Source organism: Marmota monax, unplaced genomic scaffold, assembly GCF_021218885.2.
Source record: "Marmota monax isolate L192 unplaced genomic scaffold, Marmota_monax_Labrador192_F-V1.1 WCK01_AAM20220418_F8-fsc00037, whole genome shotgun sequence".
NCBI lineage: Eukaryota > Metazoa > Chordata > Mammalia > Rodentia > Sciuridae > Marmota > Marmota monax.
In genome coordinates, this window is record NW_026693245.1 from 3,619,178 (window position 1) to 3,639,204 (window position 20,027).

At 33.4% G+C, this 20,027-nt stretch overlaps 1 protein-coding gene across 1 annotated transcript in view; it reads right to left on the bottom strand.

Annotated features, from left to right (window-relative positions):
• Positions 1-606: 606 nt before the first annotated feature.
• Hcn1 (hyperpolarization activated cyclic nucleotide gated potassium channel 1) overlaps positions 607-20,027 on the bottom strand; it is a 355,144-nt gene continuing 335,723 nt past the window's right edge. The window contains exons 7-8 of the mRNA XM_046456309.2: positions 8,997-9,161; positions 607-5,908 (exon numbers count right to left, since the gene is read on the bottom strand). Coding sequence (XP_046312265.1) covers positions 5,004-5,908; positions 8,997-9,161 — 1,070 coding nt within the window. The 3' untranslated portion in view covers positions 607-5,003. The remainder of the gene's footprint in view (positions 5,909-8,996; positions 9,162-20,027) is intronic.

Sequence of the window (20,027 nt, forward strand, 5' to 3'; positions counted from 1 at the left end):
GGCACATATTAATGAAAATATAAATTATCACTGAAGAGAGAAAGAATACGGCCTTTGGTGAAAAACTCCAAAATAGGAAGAAGAGGAAGATGAATATTCTGGCTGGATTTGCTCCTAAATCTTTCATGAATTTAGGCAGTCATTTATAGTTTCTTTCTTCGTTTTGGAATCAAATGTTCCTTTCATGATAACCTTAATCATTTACCTGCTTAAAAAGAAACAGATATCACTTTTAAAAAAGGAAAGAATTAAATTTTCTTTAGCAACAATAAGTGTTGGCAAGAATTTTGGGAAAAGGCACACTCATACATTGCTGGTGGGACTGCAAATTGGGGCAATCAATCTGGACAGTAGTATGGAGATTCCTTAGAAAATTTGAAATGGAACCACCATTTGACCTATTTATCCCACTCCTTGGTCTATATCCTAAAGTCTTAAAAGCAGCATAATGCAGTAATGCAGCCACTTCAATGTTTACAGCAGCACAATTCACAATTGCTAAACTGTGGAAGCAACCTAGAAGCTGATAAAGATGAATGGATAAAAGCTGATAATAGATGAATGGATAAAGAAACTGTGGTATATAATATAATATTACTCAGCATTAAAAGAGAATAAAATTATGGCATTTGTAGGTAAATGGATAGAGTTGGAGAATATCAAGCTAAGCAAAATAAGCCAATCTCAACAAACCAGGGGCCAAATGTTTTCTCTGTTAAGTGGACGCTAATTCAATGGGGGAGGGAGCATGGGACAAGTGGAGGAACTTTGGATGAGCAAATGGGAGGAGGGAGGGGGTAAAGGTATAGGAAAACAGGTGGAATGAGATGGACATCATTACCCTAGGTACATTTATGATTGCACAAATGGTGTGACTCTCCTTCTTGCAAAACCAGAGCAATGAAAAATTCTGCTCCATGTGTGTACAATGAATTGAAGAGCTTTCTACTGTCATGCATACTTGATTAGAATAAATAAATAAATAAATTTTAAAAATAAAAATAAAATTGCTTTGAAAGTTAGTATTTTCACAGGACAGTAGCAGGTAATCTGGAATACACCAGTGAACACTTTCAGGAAAATCTCCAGCCTCTTTTTGCAAACAGAATATATTGAATAAAGTTATAGAACTGAGCTACAATTTGGTGCATGCCACCAATCATACTTCCTGGAATTTCTGACCATTCTTTTCAGAACTCAAAATTTAGTTCAGCATCCAATTATTCTATTCATGTTATAGCATGAATAGTTTTTTATGTGAGCCTAGCATGTAATAAAACTTTGCTAAGTGTAGTTCATATGAACAAAATAACATTGGTTTTATGGCAAATGTTCTAAAATGATGGAGGTAATAGGGAAAGAAATCTAATTGATGTCACTTAATATAATAACTAATCAAAGTTAGCTCCATAGGTACAAACCAATAATTATCAAATACAAAAACCTAAGTTGAAAAGAGAAGTTCTGGAGATATTTAAAATAATACTGAAGATAATTGAGATCATTTATACATTGAAGTATAAATGATTCAGGTCTTGAAATAATACATTTAAATTTTTAGATTCGTCACATTTTTAAGTGGTCCATGTCCTGTAGGAGTTATCAGAATAACTTGATTGTATACTTTATAGTATTCTGAAAATATTAATGCTCATTTAAGTCCATAAAAATGCAAAATAACCATCTTTTTAAAGTGGAACATCATTCATCAGGGAATCATTTGCTTATGGAGAGACGGTCATGGAGACCTGGAGAAGTGCTATGTATTTAATAATTAGAATCTGTTGCCAATTATATCATTCTTATTGTCTTCAGGTATGCTTTGCTATTTATCTTCATCATGAAAATCTTATTCTTGGGCTTTTAGGTCTGATTAAAAATCTACTGTATGAAAAAATTCTACCACTATCCAAAAGCCTTTGCAAGCCTAAAACATGTAACAAAATAGTTGTGAATATGTATATTACATGACAATTATCTCTCATCCTCATATCCAATAACAAAAAATAGATATTTCAGATTAGACAACAACCGCATGCTAAGGCAGTACAGAACAAAAAAAAATATTTTTAAAAACTAATATTTTACTATGTGGCAGAGTAAAATCAAAGGATAGTTGGGAAATGTAAGTTCTATTGAAATTCCTTTCATTCAACAGTTATAGAACATCCATAATTAATCTTATGATGATTCTCAACTAGAAGCCCTCTTGGCAATCATATGATATAAATAAAGGAAGACAGAGGCAAATTTGTACTCATTAATAAAACAAAACATTTGATTAGAGGATACTGATAAAATAAAATATTCATGATTTTAGTTTATTTTCTGTTGAATTTATTAATAATCTTTATATATATTTATATATGTATGGCTTTGAGCAAAGACAAAAGAAATACTCTAACTCATCCCTGATCATACAGTTGTTGTAGGAATCAGCTATGTTACTATCTTCCCAGCAGCAAAAAGGCCAATCTTTTCAATAATACATTTCTTTCTGTACAGATTAAAACTCCATACTTGTGGGCTTAACTATGTACAGAGAAAAAGAGGTCACTGTCAACTAGCAATGAACCTTTATATTACAGAAATGTGAGTCAATTTTTTTCTTAACCTAAGTATATATACATTCATACATATATATGTATATAATTTACCCTGTACCTTGTTTAGGTTAGCATATAAACCTTAGGGTTTTTTTCCCATTCTATTATAAAGTGAATAAAAATTGTATGGTTGCACTGAAAGACCATGCAATTCAATTTTGCTTATGATTCCCAATAGTGCTCAAAATAAAAAACCAAAAATTCATATATATAAAAATATTTCACTACCAAACCCATTAATTCTATCAAATGTAAAACCTTTAACAATTTAAAGGAGCAATGCATGATCTTAATAAATTGAAATTAATTCTCATATTTTAATGAAATAAAGGAGTTTTGTACTGATACTTAAATGATCTTGCAGCTTTCCCATAGATTCTAGGTAGGCTGAACAATTCATTTCTCAGGCCATTCCTGACATACCATCATTTGTCACCAGCATATTAATGATAATATATTGACTAGCATTGTTGATCACTTCCACATGAGTTTGGATCTGTTAGAAATTAAACATAATATCTCATTTTGGTATTATAAGTATTATATCCATAAAAGGCATAACAGGCAGCATGGATCCACTTTTGCTTTCTGTCCTCAGTCTTGAGGCCCTGTCCCAGATAATGTGTGATCTTTTTAAGTTCTTCTTCAATGTGCCGTAAGCGTCAGAGATACTGAAGTTCTCCACTTTAGGTCATTTTCGTTATTTGGGTTATTTGCAGAAGTTGGACATTAGGAATCTTTCCATAGCATTCCAGTCATCCACCACATTTTTTGTGATGCATTAGGCACAAATGATTACTAAGGGACTTCTTTGAGGAGAAGCAGATGCTCACAGATCATGGAAAGAATTAAGGAAACAAATGAACGAACAAACAAACAATGCTTACAGACATTCAACTTTACCCCAGCTTTCTGTCACCAGGTACATACTGTTTTCAGCACATTTGAAATAATGAGCTTCCTATCTAAGGTCTATGTTAGTCACCACATGCCTTAAGATTTACTAACCACTTAGTTACAATATACATAGAGCAAAATGTGTATTCCCAAACAGACATGATGATATATTGTATTTATTTCTTTAAATTAACACCACAGTGAACTACCAACTACAGTGAAGACATAGAACACACTCTCAACTCCAAATTAAGCTGTGGTTTACAAATAATTACTTAAATAATAATAATAATAATAATAATAATAATAATAGCAATAATATTAAATGAAAATGAAAAACCTCACTTCTAGACTTAAGTCAGAAATCCAAGTCAGCCTTACAAGAATTTTAAGATAGGCAATTAATGAATTTTTATATTTTTCTAGAAATGAGAAATACTGTAAGCCTTCCCTTACAATGAATGATTTGAACATATTATTTCCCCCCCCAAAAGCATGCAGGGACTATTTTCAGATGCTTGATCATGGCAAGAAGGAAGAAAAGTAATGATTTTTGGTGTAATACAAGCAATTTGTAGATTCGAGCATACATTTTGCATAAAACGTTGCAGGTTAAAATAATATTGTAGGTTTCAAGCCATTGCATTACAATTGAATAATTGTCACAATTCGGTTTTGTAAAATTTAAAACTCTAAGTTTTGAAGTGAAGCAATAAAACTAAATCCTTAAACAATGACTTTTACCTTCATACAACACAGAATAGCTATTTTTATTTGGGTTCAAAAAAATATTTACAGCTTAACATTGATTGAGTCTTGGTAAAAGTCCAATAACACATGAAGAGAAATATTCCCTCAGCTTTCTGAAAGACCAATGAACATGTTTGAGATTAGAGGCAGTCTTTTAACAGTGGCAATGCTAGTCTCCTACAATGGCCAAGCATATAATGTGTTCTTTTTCTAATTCAAAATTGAAAGCACCAAATTACAATTTAGATCTATAAAATGGGATTTATTATTTAATCCCCCATAATTAATGATTGAAAATTTAGATGCAGAGACACAACTAATGAATAAAAATTTTGATTGGTGCTATTCCAGAGCTCATTTGAGTTGCGTTTTTAAAATCAATAGTTTTGTTCCCATTGAATCCAAGAACTCTTCATAAAATAGAGAAATGCATATACCCAAAGAATTAAGTAAAAGTACATTAGAAAGAAATAATCTTACAACAACATTTTAAATCTTTTAATGATTTAAAGAAAGGAAGACATATAACACTGAATGCTAAACAGTTCTTTTGAACTTCTCTTGGGAATTTAGATATATATTTAATAGTATATGTATATATGTTTTTACATTTTGCATGTAGGCCATAGCTGTCTAAAATATCTCTTCATAGTAGGCTATAGGGATCTATCAGGAGATAGAATAAAATAAGATCTGAGAATACTCTCAGTTTATTAGAGTATTTCTTTCTGCTTTGACAATTAGCAGGGATCATAAATTTGAAGCAAATCGTGGCTTTTCTGCATCTGGGTCTGTGTTTAAGACTGAGGAAGGCTCCCTCTGAAGAGCGGTTGCTGGTGGAGGGGGTGCAGGAGGGACTCCTCGATTGGGGGGAATGGCTCCCGAAGACATTTGTCGGAAGAGGGTGACTCGCTGAGGGACTGTGCCCCTGCCCCCTGCCTGAAGGCTTGTGCCATGGACGGCTGCCACCGGTTGGGGGATGGAGGCCAGGGACTCGCCCACAGTGGGATGAGGTCTGGAGATCAGAGTGGACACCTCATGGGGCAGCGAGGGCTGCGAGGCCGAAAGGGGCCTGACTTCTCGGGTCAGGTTGGTGTTATGAAGCGCCTGCGTGCTCTTGTGCACTTCGTTTTTCGGTGTGGAGCTGCTGGGTGTCTGTGGCTGTTGTGGTGGCTGCTGCTGCTGTGGCTGAGTCTGCGGAGCCTGGGACTGCTGCAGCTGCTGCTGCTGCTGCTGTTGCTGCTGCTGCATGAGTGACAACTGGGAAGCAGTGGGGGAGGCATAGTGGAAAGTTCGCGTGGTCAGCGGGCTCTGTACAGGAGGGCTGCAGACCGCAGTGGTGTAGGAGCATGGTGAGAGAATGGCCGATGGTTGGGGTGTCTGTGTGCTGGGACTCGAGGAATGCAGGTTGCTGTGAGACAGGCTAGTCGCTGTGTACACCGGTGGAGATTGTGTCCTCATGCGCGATGTTGGGGTAGTGGTGGAAGATGTCGAATTCAGGGCTGTCATTTGAGGATAATTGATTGGAGCGATTGCCTGCACCATCTCTCTGTCATGTTTCACAATCTGCTTCAGGATCTCATTCTCCTGATTGTTGAAAACACCAGTGTTCAGATCCTTCTGGAACTTTTGTAGAAGAATGGAGTTTTTCTTGCCTATCAACAAAGGAAAAAAAAAGAGAAAAGAAAAAAGATAGGATAGGCACTTATGGAGTCTACTCCTGACTGATGAGGAGATCAGATAAGAGGATCACTCACAAGCAATATCCAAGAATTCCCCATTACAGAGCAAATATAAAGGAAGCTTCTGCCTTGTGCACTTCCTGTATCTGCGGGGTAAATCTTAAATTTTATTCAAGTCAAGTGGAAAAGTGTATGAAAGATATGGAGCTATTTAACACTAGAGCTATCTTAAAGAATGGGGGAAGAAGGGGCGTTTGGATCAGGCTGAACCTAGAAAGGAGATTTGAATTTCATGCAAGAAAAGCCAATGGAGAAATAACAGCAAACATGTGAGGCCTTGCTCTACAAAGGACTTCAGTACATTATTTTATTTCATCCTCTACCTTATGATATATGTATAGTCATAATAATCCCATTGTCACTAGAAAGGAGACCTGGGCATGGGAAGATTAAGTACAGTGCCCAAGAAAACACAGTTAGAATGTAACAGGGGTAGGAAGGAAACAGAAGAAATGTGATTGTGCACTCTGATTGCAGATAACAGACTGGCTGCATCTCTGTCATCTAATTGCTTTCTAGATATGCAGCCTCTTTGGCCTTCCCCCATATATGAGTCTGCCTCTGCATTCTAACAAGACTCCAGGGTGGTTAGGGAGCAGCATATCAGGTCCTTGACCAATGTCCAGCACCAATGATTCTCAATTCCAACTGCATATTTCTCCCATCTCTGGAGCTTTAATATGTACTAATGACCAGCAAACTTGAAAGACCCCATCAATTCAAATTCTGGACTCAGACAGGATCTAGACTGTTGTGCCTTAAAAGGAAATTTCCCCAAGGGATCTTTATGTGCAGCCAGGTGAGAACCATCTTGTGATCATTCCTCTCCTAAAGGGTTGTGGTGAAGGCCAGGGGTATAGTGTGGCAGGTGCTCAGCTCACACTAAGGACCTCAATAAATCTTAGCTCTTCTTCCTGTCATCATCTTTGAAATGGTTTGAAATAACTAGAGATTTGCTGGAAGACTAAGAAGTAGAATTATTAGTGGATTGGTGAAAAAAGGAAAAAGCATAATCCAAGTGAATTTGATAACTGAAAAGTTAACTAGTTTGCTATGTTGCTAAATAAAGTATCATATCAAAAGAAATAATGTGTATTTTTCAAAATGAAAGTGTTAAAATTTTCCTGGCTACTAAAAACGCAATCATTTTTATTCCTGCCAAGACAGGTGTCTCTCTTTTTTTAAAGAAACTCTATTAATTAACCAAAGAACAAAAATCCTATATGAATAATAAATACAAATGCTTTTTTAGCATACTCCCTTAATGAATGACAGTGTACATTTCTAAGCAATGGTCACAAAACTGAGATGGATAATGTTTTTCTGTGACCATTTGAATAGCCAGCATTTCCTAATCTAATGGAAAAAATTAAAATAATTTTTATGTTCTGTTATAATTTTATAAAGATCAAAATGCAAGTGACTTGTGCTTACTAAGAATTTTATTGTCTCTATAATTTATTGCACACCATTTCATGCAAACTTGATTTTAAATAAATAGCTGAAATAATTTAGATGAATGTGAAGCTATATCAAATCAACAGAAATTCTCTACTGAAATACCCTAGGTTTCATGATTTATCTGAAGATGTCCAGCTGGTGTAGGAAAACCTCATACTCAGAAATCAGTCTCTGGGTCTAACATGAACACTCAAGCCACAAAAACCAAAGTTCTTTTTAAGTTCCATGAATACTATCAGGAGTGCCTACTTTTATGGCTACCATCTCCATGGATGAGTACGTTCTATAAATTCTCTCAGCTGTCAATATGAATTTCTAATACATTTGTTATATCTAATGATAATATCCAAATACTCCCTTTATTTCTCCTAATCAAACTTCAGATGTTTATACAGTCTGTTATTCCATAATACAGAGGGAAAGAAAGATATAAAGTGCAGGAAAAAAAATACTGACATAACAATAAATCAATCTATATTCTTCCTTTAATAAGAATGAAGCAGTAGAGGTACCTTTTGTTTACTTCTAACTGATCCCAGTTCCATCTGCTTTAAGTCCACTTATTCCTTTCTCGCTCCCTCTCCCCTTTCAACAAATATTTACTGGGCATCAGGTACTATGAATGTAATGATTAATTAGACATGATCTCTTTCATTCACAAAGCTTAGTATGTTACTATAATGAAAGTGTTGTGATGGGGGCACTTCAGATAAGAGAACATAATCAGGGAACTCAGCCTACTTGGGGATGAGAGGTCAGAGAAGGTTTCTACAAGGCAGTGATTTTTAAACAGATATGAGGGTTGAGTGGAAATAAAGTGGGAACGAGGGTAGATGGGCAAAGAAAGTCCAAGTTTGGAAAATGAATGTATACCATGGTATAACATGTCAGAATATTCCAGAATATTTAGAAAAGTTAATTAAACCAATCTGATCTAACTTTACTATGGCAATTATTCATATCACAAATTAGCATAACTAATAAGGTATAATTTATATATTTTTATTTGTAGCACTAAAGAGTGTATACTGGCTTTGCAAAGTAAAATATCTAGTTTGGGCACTTTCATCAATGCTTTCTCTACATGATTCTGTATTACAAACATTTCAATAAGTTTCTGCTGGTAACAATTTAAATACAAAGTATTCAATTTTTAATATAAGGATAAAATGTCAAGACAAAAAGTGAACCTTGTGACAAAACTGGTTTGTAATGTAGACTCATACTATTGTATTTTTGGTGCTATTTTAATGCTCTCTAGAATTTGTATTGATAGTTTTTACCTGAAGATTCAATCTATTTTGGTATCACATGGTATATCAGATTGAGTCGCTGGTAAAAACAGATGTGAATATGTAAATCCAGAAAACGGGAAAGATAGGACCTCAGAACTCTACAGAAAAATGGCTACAGTTAATTGCTTTTCTACATAATATAACAAGCACTGAACTAGCCTTTGGGACACATGATTGCAAACTTATATTATGCCACAAAATGAAAATTAAATTTTTCATGAAGCAGTTAGAAAAGTAAAGAGTACCTATCCGATCTAGTCGGTCAATGGCCACTGTCTCAAAGGCTCTTCTCATCATTGGATATTCCTCCAGGACCTCATTGAAATTGTCCACCGAAAGGGAATAGAGACGACAATATGTATCAGCTCGAACACTGGCAGTGCGTCGTCCCTTAGTCAGCAAGCAAATCTCTATAAAAGCGAGAAAGAATGGCATGTTTGGTAATTTTCTATGATAAGCTAATAAGGCCTCCTGAAATTAAAACGAAATAGTCTCATGAAGTGAAAATCCCATGGTTAAGCAGCATTTTCTATTTTATCAGGAAATTCCTTCTGACAATCAAAAGTATCCAATTGTCAATATCAAATTTAAAAATTACATTTTTTTAAACAGTTAAAGTTTTTTGTTTCAAATTGGAAAATTTGTCTATTCTTCAATCACCACCCAATCATCCTAAAATAAAATAACAACAGAAAAAAGAAAAGAAAAGAGTCATATTCAGGCAGAAAAAAGTTTTTATGAATTCTGGAAGGCAGAAAGCAGGTGATCTATACACTGAAACACAAATCAGTCAAAACACTGACTTAAAAATCTCTATGAGCACACAAAACTGGACCAGTTTCAGATAAATTACAGGATTCCTTAATATAACCCCATTCCCTTTTAATATTCCCACTGAAGATCAAAAAGAAGAAAGTCATATCTCAAAGGTACTTTTAAGATTTCTGCATTGATTTAAATTCTCAAAATATGGCAAATGAACATTTCACACTTGGATTTCATCATTTGATAGCCATAAATATATTTATAAAGGTAATTTTCCAAATTTTATAAGTGAAATAAAACTTCAACTGGCTTTGATATTTTAAACTTGAAATAATTTAAAAATTTATCTTCAAAATAGGTCAATTTGAAAAAAAATGGCAGAATTATTTCTAAAATTTAGTTTTCTAATAAAAAGAAGTGTGGTAAAATAATGATTAAATGTCTAAATTCCCACTCTTCTAAACTTGAAGTTCTTTTTGTGTCGACAGACATTATGAGTAAATTGTTTTAGGCACTATGTAATTGACGTTGGGACTGGAGATATAAATTAAATAAGATGTCCACTTTCATGTTACTTCAAAACTGGTGGTTAAAAGGAAGTCAGCTTTAGGAACAGTTCATGTAACTGTAATCTGATAAGAAAAATCCAGATATGACGACTCTAGGGGTATTTAAGAAGGATTTCTGAACCAACCTGGGAAGGTTGGGAAGACTCCAGTAAATGCCACCTAAACCTTAAATTATGCTGTTGCACATGTTGGAAAACATACATTGAATACATAATATTTTGGAGTGTTCATGTTTATGAGCAGGCTCATGCATGTTTGTGTGGTGTGTGTGTGTGTGTGTGTGTGTGTGTGTGAGAGAGAGAGAAAGAGAGAGAGAGAGAGAGAGAACTTTTTAAAAAATATTTATTTATTTTTTAGTTGTAATTGGACACAATACCTTTATTTCACTTATTTATTTTTATGTGGTGCTGCGGATGGAAGCCAGGGTCTTGCATGTGCGAGGAGCTCTCTCTACCGCTGAGCCATAATCCTAGCCCCAAACATTTGGTTTTTATGTAGAAAGATAAATTTATATTTGTCAATATTTAAGCAAATTATTATATCATGTAATTTGTCTGGTACTCAAATCTGAGAAATGTAGTAAAAGAAGCATTTCAACACTATCCCCAAATTAAATTTCTGTGTCACTAACGCATTTGTGGTATATTATATAACAAGGTTCTATATTCTTCAATCCAGAAAGTTCACTTGACAATCTAACTGAAGGAAACAGTGTGTAATTAGAATGTTTACTCAGTAATATACATTATGCATTTATTTACACATCAAAAAATATGGGCATGCTCTAAATATCTAACCAGTCAAAATTTCTACAAAATTTTATGGTTTCTGGGTAGACTATTTGGCAGTTATTAGAAGCCAAGACTTTCAAGTCTATGTTAATAATAGGGCATGAAAATTTAAGTGCTAAAAATGAGAGACAAGATTATGATTACTTTTTTCTTTTTTTCAATTTCCCTTATACAAAATATTTTTGTTTATGGATGAACATACTTTTTATTTTAAAAGCTCTATTTAGAAAAATTATCTAAGGGCACAGAAGAAAAAAAAATCAAAGATACGAAAGAACAAAAATTTGGTAATAGTGATTACTATTATAGGAAAATTCTTTGACTTTATTGTATATGCCTTTTTAATATATGTTTATTTCACCATCCCAAATGTTTTCAGTTTCTATTTGTTGGTTTTTCATAATATCCTTCTCTTTTGTTTTATATGTAATATCCTCTGTTGTTCAGTAGGTGTTATGGATTATGATTGCAAATAATGCATACATTCTACAAGAGAGAAACTCTAGTAATGTTCAGTGAAAGAAGCAAGATATGAGTGTCCATGTGTTGTATGAATCCATTTATGTGAAATATCCAGAAAAATGTAAATATACAGACACAGATAATATATTAATGGTCTGGAGCAGAGGATGACAATGGGATTTAATAATAAATGGGAATTGTATTGAATCTGTGAATTGCATTTAGCCTTTTGGACATTTTAATAATATTGGTACTTCTTATCCATGAACATAGGAAGACTTTTCATTTTTTGTGTGTGTTGTTTTCAGTTTCTTTCATCTGAGTTTTGTGGGGTTTATTGCAGAAGAAGTTTTCCACTTCCTGGTTAAACTTATTTTTCAGTATTTTATTTATTTATTTTGGAGCTATTTTTAATGCAATGACTTTCATGATATATTTCTCAGTAACAACATTTTAGTGTATAAAATTTTACTGATTTTTACATTAATATACTGATTTGGTGTCCTGAAACTTCACTAAAATTATTTGTTAGTTCTAGTAATCTTTTGGTGGAGTATTTAGGTTTTTTACATGCAGAATCATATCATCTGCAAACAGCGCTAACCATCTCTATCAGAATACTAATGACTTTATTCATAGAACTATAAAAACTTTAAAAATTCAGATAGAAATGCAAAAGTCTCTGAATAGCAAAAGTCATCTCAAACAAAAAGTACAAAGTTGCAGGCATCATAATACCTGATTTCAAAATATACTACAAATCTGAAGTAGTCAAAATAGCATGATATTGGAATAAAAACAACTTCACAATCCAATGGGATAGACTAAGATACCCAGAAATAGTTTGATACATTTACAGTCAAATGATTTGTTTACAAAAATTCTAAAGGCATACATTGGAGAAATAACATCTTCAATAAATGGTTCAGGGAAAACCGGATATTGGTAAGAAAAGGGTTGAAATGTGATCCTTAGCTCTCATCCTATACTAGAAAATCTCAAAATGGATCAAAGACCTAAATTAAGATATGAAACTACTAGAAAAAAATAGAGGAAATGCTTCAAAACATTTGTAGGAGCAAGACTATGAAAGAACAAGCAATGAAAGCAGAAATAGACAACTGGGATTTCATCGAACTAAGAGCCTTCTGTGGAGTAATGAAAAAACAAAAAACAAAAAATAAAAAACAAAAAACACCAGGAAGAGACAACCTATAGGAAGCAAGGGAAATTGCAAACTATGCATCTGACAAAGGATTAAGGCAAAGGATCCAGAACATATAGTATCTGAAAAAGCTCAAACAGCAAACAAATGAAACAAATGATCCATTTTAAAATGGGTAAATGATACAAGTAGACACTTCTCTAAAGAATAAATTCAAATGTCCAATACACTTATGACTATATGCTCAACTTCATTAGCTGTTAGGAAATGCAAGTCCAAAGTACAAATAGATTATCATCTCACCCCAGTTAGAATGACTAATATCTGAAAAACTAAAGAAAGCAATGCTAGTGAGGGTTTTGAGAAAGAAGAACTCTTATAGACTGTTGGTGGGAATGTAAATTAGTACTGCCATCAAACAATAAGTTTATCCAATGTATGATCTGGCAATCTACTATAGGATACATATCTAAATCAAAAGAAATCAGTCTGTCAAAGAGATAAAGTATACTCCCATGTTCACTGAAGAACTGTTCACAACAGTCCAGAAATGGAAAAAAAAAAAAAACAAGTGTCTATATACTGCTGATAAAGAAAATGTGGTATATATCCTCAATGGAATATGATTCATCCATAAAAGAAAATAAAATCCTATAATTTGTAGCAAAATGAATGGAACTTGAGATCATTATTATCTCATAAGTGAAATATGCCAAGTACAGAAAGTACCACGTGATCTCAATCATACGGGAAATCCCAAAACGCTGATCTTTTAGAAGTTGAGCATAGAATGTTGGTTACCACCAGAGGTCTGAGAGAATAAAAGGAAGGATGGAAAAGGCTGGTCAATGGATACTATTTTACATTTACCCAGGAACAAGAGAGTCTGGAGCGCTATTGCAGAGAGTGTGTTCTGTACATTTAAAAAATATAGAGGAAAGGATTTTGAAAGTTTCACCAGAAGAAATGATGAATGCTTGAGATAAATATGATTATCCAGATTTAAACATTAAACAATGTATACATGTATACAATTGAAACACTACATGGTACCCCATTAATATGTACAATTTTTAATGTTTTTATGTATCAGTTATCAATTAATTAAAAATAAAACATTTAAGAAGATGAAAATGCTAACTACATTGATTTGATTAATACAGATTGTATGTAAATATAACACTATATCACATAAATATATGCAATTAAAGTAATATTAACAAGTTTAAAAACTTATCCAAATGGGCACAAAGACTCTTACCGGGTGATGAAAATACTCCAAAACATGATTATGGAAATGGCTTAAAAACTGGCTAGTATACCATAAATGGGTGAATTATATATGTAAATGCTGCCCTAAAGTTGTAAAACCTGAAAAGAAAAAGAGGCTTCATATTTGTTTTTTTATGTTTATATTTATTATATTTGAATTTCTCTTCAGTTTTCTGAATATGTACCCTTTACTACAAACTCATTTCTGTGTCTAGGTCTTTATATAGTTGTGCATTCACATTTAAGGATGAAAACTGGCAATGTGACAAAACATGTTGTTTCAGAGTATTTCTTCATGTTGAATAGATGGCAGTTTTTCCTCACGTTTTCCTACGTGCCAAAGTAAGTAGGACTGTATTCTAATTTCATTACCCTGTTCTCCTTCTTATTCAATAACCTCGGAAAAGAACCACTGACTTCCCTACCCCTTCCAAACCTCCCAGGAGAATTACTTGGTTGACTACAGTGTGTTTTACATATGGAGGGCGAGCTGGAGAATTGGTTGCTGCAAGCTGACCTTCAGCACATGCCCTCTCTTCTTGCCTTACTTTTTTCTATGTGTCACATGATCCTGTTGTGTCTTAGCTAGGAGCCTCCATAAAAGTCTTGCAGGAGGGGCTGGGGTTGTAGCTCAGCGGGCAGTACACTTGCCTAGCATGTGTGAAGTGCTGGGTTTGATTCTCAGCACCACATATAAATAAACAAAATAAAAGTCCATTGATAACTAAAAAAATATATATTTTTTAAAAAAGAGTCTTTCAAGATATCCACTCTTTTCTGGATCACAGTCCTCTGTCTATATATTCCAAGTTTCTGTAAATGCTCTTCAAGATGTATCAGCAATCACCAGTGTACTTTAAATGCACATTTCAGAATACCTGCATAGCAAATATTGGCTTACCCAATAATATAATTCAGTTATATTAAAAAACAAATTTCTGGTGACCAGAGATGGGGCCAGAGATGGTTCAGAACCTCAGTGATATCAACAAACCATGTTGGCAAGACGTCTTCCTGGCTTTCCCCCCATGATCATAAGTTGATTGCCACTACAAGCATTGTCTCTCTCTCACACAACAGTGTCCCAACTAGGGAGAGAGGAAACAACTTCCTTTTGTGTGTGTTTGTTTTTATTATGAAGGCAAGAGTCGCACTGGAAGTATTAACTTACGTTTCTTACATCTTATTATCAGAACTGACTCACTTGGCCACCTTAGCTAAAGAAGCAATGTAAAACTGAATATTTGGTGAATATGATGAGGAGATAAAAACATGTTCTTATCTTAAATAAGACATGGACTTTTATGTTTCTCATGTTTGTAAATTATATTTACATTGTGTGCATGCATAAATATATAACAACAAATTCTACCTTTATGCATTACAAATTGTAATGCATCACTAAAAATATGAAAAAAAGAAAAGGGCTGGGGATGTGTCTATTGGTAGGAAATCCTCGGGTTCAATACTCTATTCCCAGTACCAAAGAAAGAAAGAAAATATGGATGTCTTTGTTTTTTGTTTTTTTTTAAAAATGAACATGTACTTACACATTAATATTTATTTTGAGAATAAATTTAAAAATTGGAAAGAAATATGACTAATTTTAATGACACTTATAAAGATATGATTAAAGAGGTTTATTGTTGCATAAAAATTTTTTCATTGAAAATAAAATACATACTTCAAAGAGGATCTTTTTTCTTTTTTCTTTGTATTAAAAATTGAACCCACTGGTACTTTACCACTGAGATCTATCTCCAGTCCTATTTTCTGTTTTTATTTTTTTATTTTGCCACAAGTTGTCATTGAGTTACTGAGGTTCTCACTAAATTGCTGAGGCTGGCCTCAAACTTGGATTCACAATCCTCCTGCCTCAGTCTCCAAAGTCACTGGATTACAGATGTACACCACCATGCCTGTTCAAAGAGCTTAGTTTTAGAATAATGTCTGAGGTATGTATGAAAAATTGTGTATATGTGTTATAAGCTCTTAACCCCAATTTTTACCATCTCAGTGAAATAATGATATTGCTCGAAAATTTAATTCTTCATTACATGGCTCTACATAACTATTTCCCTTTTATAATTTGTGGGATGAAAACTGATATCTCAGTTTGCTCTTTTGGGCAAACTAATGAAGTCAAATGCTATGTTGGTGGTTTTCTGAAGCAGTGATGGTTGGCTTCCTCTTGTTTCAGCTGCATACGTCTAAATTCATGGGTCATTTTAGAGAGTCTTCATTTGGTTTATTATAAGGAGTACTGGCGTGGGAGTTTGAAGTTCTATAGTATACTCTGAAAGAGATTACTCTTGGTTGCAAGGATCTGGACAATACGTATATTCTTCAGACTTTATCACAAAAAATAAAACTGAATTGCTTTTCTGGAATTTTGATAAAATTTAATTGCTTAGACTTTATTCATTCTTAATATCTAAAGTGTCATTAACTTTTACATCTCTTTTGTCTATGTGGTTTATATTAGGTGCTTAGTATTTGCTGAGTTGAATCATTGAACCATAGAGCAACATGATCTTCAAGATGAATGAATTAATCACCTACATGAATAAAATTTGTTGGTATTCAATACGACATTTTCCTCTATGAAGGAACTAAGGACTATATATAGACTCATATCAACAAAATCCTCTCAGAAGTAAGTTATATAAAGGACTTCATTTAGTACCAACTCAAAACTCATCAATCATTATATAGCTGTATCTACTCAATAATCTTAGTGAGAAACAGAACACGTGAAAGTGGAAATAGCCATGGTCAGTATGAAAATCACTTCAAAATATTCCCTATCTTTTAAATCCTTCATACTATTTCTACTATGAATAATAGAATTAAGAAATGACACATTTAGTAATGAAGAAAAGTAACCTTTTTGAACATAAAAGAGTTAGATTTCATGTGCTGAACCTCCTGATTCAATATGAATGGGGCAGGTGCTTCTCTGTGAATTATTTTTTCTTAATTTATTTTGGAAATCCACTCATTGTGTAAATATAGCACTGTGTTAGGTGTTAACAGAGTTTTGTGTATTTACCATGTCTGTATCTCTGAGTGTGTGTTTGAACAAAAAAATAACTAATTAAGTCAACTTTATTTCATATTAGGTTCATTGGAAATTGTGTACATATTAGTTTACACTATTTTTAAATGTATTATATATATGGAATTTTCTAATTGTACCATAAATAATGGTTGTATTACCCTAGTTGTACTTATATTTTAATATAAAATTTGTATATTATAGTCATATAGGCAAATAATGAGAAGTTGGCTTATTACATTTAACTTGGTAGGACTTTCCTAACTTTATTTACAGGACATTTATGAAATGACTTAACAAGTTATTTCATCCGACTAAGAAGAAAATTGTCAGTAATATATCCTGTCACAGGCAGAGTAGAAAACTGTTTCCAATTTCAACATTAGGAAGAGTGTGGCCTGGGGGATTAGATTTGGCACAGCACACTGTATGTCTACTTTTAATAATCCTTGAGGTATGAGATGTATCATCTGCCCAATGCTATTTTTGCTGACATTTGTTAACCCTGATTATAAACATTAAGTCCACCTGACATTACTGTCACCTATATAAGCAGTCATTTTACAAGGTAGGGCAAATATCTTCAAGAACTTTGCTGTTCAGAAATATTTCCCTGACCTCTAAAAGAGCTTGACATTGCAGTGACACAGAGGTAATCAGGAACTCATAACAGAAATTTCTGAAGGAATGTGTTTAGCCTGAGTTTCTAAAATCTATGAGGGAAAAATGTACTCATTTCCTCATTGTAACCTAAACAAAAGCTGCTTCCTTCTCTCACACTCAGTAGCATGAAAAAATAAGTAATTCTCTATACTTCATCAAAATATGAATTTTGGAGAAATTTCTTGGGTTTCTAATCAAATATCTCATAATAACATGCAACTTTTTGATTTCTTTCAATTTTGTATTTATATTTTGTTTGTATTTATACAAGAGAACTAGTAAAACATTGTTTCTGCATAGTATAGAAGATGATAACATCTGGTTTAAATCAATTTGCAAATAAAATTTGGATGGTAAAATTACCTTGGATGTTAAATGGATTTGAATAAGGATCTAAAGAAATTTAGACAGACCACTAATTTCATGTGAATTTTGTGGTATTTGATGCATATTGACGTATTTCACATTTTGTATAATTTTCTAAAACATTAAAATATGACAAATCCTATATGATCATCATAAAAAATTGATTATGTATACAGAGATAGGTTGTATATCAGAATAAGTATTCTAATAACCAAAATACCCAGCTTTGCCTTTTTCTAAACACTCAGGTATAAAGTTTATACCTTTTTCTAAAAGTATAATTGACTATTTCAATACAAATTGATACAGTTCAATTTGCAAAATTACTGGTGTCTTCTACTGCTGCCACATTTATTTTTATTTATGGTTATTTAGTTCATATAAAGTTATTGCCTTGTCAAGCAAGTCTCACCTCTCTCCATGAAATTAATCAATTTATTTCTGGTTATCACCAGGGACTGAGTGTTGAACTAGTCATAGTAGCTCAGATAAGTTTTTCATTTGCAAATTTATTCACTGGGAAATTTTTTAAATAGTGCCTATACATAAGCCTAGTCCATATTGGGCGCTTTTCAAAAACTTGATTCTTCTTAGTTATACATGACAGTGGAATCCATTTCGATGAAATTATACAAGCCTGGCATATTGGGCACTTGTAAAACATTAGTTCCTTCCTTTTTCCTTATAATTCCTTGTGATTTTTGAGTCTCTCGGCTAGATCCAGGGAAAGAGTCCCGCTTCACACATTGAGTAGCTTTCCAATTGGTGAAATCTATCTTCTCCCACACCCTTGGCCTTCTTGTAAAAAGTTAATTTAGTAAATTAACTGATATGGTTTGGATATGAGATGTCCCCCAAAAGTTTGTGTATGAAACAATGCAAGAATGTTCAGAGGTGAAATGAACAGATTATGAAAGTTATAACCTAATCAGTGGATTGATCCACTAACCTGGGTGGTAACTATAGGTAAGTAGAGTGTAGCTAGAGTAAGTAAATCACTGTGGACATGCCTTTAGGGTCTATATTTTGTTCCTGGTGAGTTGAACTCTCTTTGCTTCCTGGCTGTCTTGACTGAGTAGCTTTTCTATGCCATGTGCTTCTGCCATGATTTTCTGCCTCACCTGAGGCCCAAGGCTATGGAGTTTACCAACCACAGACTGAACCTATGATACCATGAGCCACAATAAACTTTTCTTCCCCTAAAGTTGTTCTTGACACATCTTTTGGTCACAGTGAAAAAAAAGCAGGCTAAAACACTAACCATCCCAGTTACTTAGACTGTGTCTTGAGTAAGATGGGTTTACAATCTTAGGCAGCCTATCTTAACTGTCCCAGGGAGAAGTTACCTTTGAACTTCCTCTCTTCTCCTTTGATCATTTTGCATCGTAGTTCCTACAAAATGTTTTTGAATTTGCTTTTTTTTTGTATTTATCTTTACTAACTCATACTGTCCTTAAAGGCAAGTGCAACAATTATATTTGCATTGTCTAGTACTTATCATAGATTTATGGACATAATATTTGGTTTAAGAAATATGAAATGTATGAATCAGTCAATAAATGAAAAGCAGAGTGACTTATTACAGATCAGAAATATTCAAATGTGAACCCGAAATTCCAAATAGTCAAATCTTTCTATGGAGCTTTGTCCCTATTTTCTAGTAGTTATGATGTTCTTATCTGGCTCCACTTGATAATAATCATTTTTCTCAACTTTTTGACGTGATTGCTTCGTTTTGTTGGCTATGTAGATGTTTTCACTGATGTTTCTGCTTTCTACTCCTTTATCTGTCTTCTCTTTCCCTCCTTTGGGTTCTTTGTATATTTAAGTTCTATTGCAAATACTTTAATTGTCTATTGTTTTTACAAAATCAGCTTTACACAACAATATTTATACACTGACATCTAATTATATATTTATACTACTTCTACTTATCCTTGGCAAGATAAAATACTTGATAGACTTTATCTCAGTAACTCTCAGAATAACATAGGAAAAAACATTCACTGCTAGCCCCATATTAGCCCATCTGATACATGCAGAAGATTTGAATCTGCTATATGATTAAAATAAAACTCACATAAAATATCAAAGCTAAGAAGGATAAAACCACAGTTTTTTGCTTCTGTCCACCTTTAAAAATCCCCAAGATCATTGGAAAATTT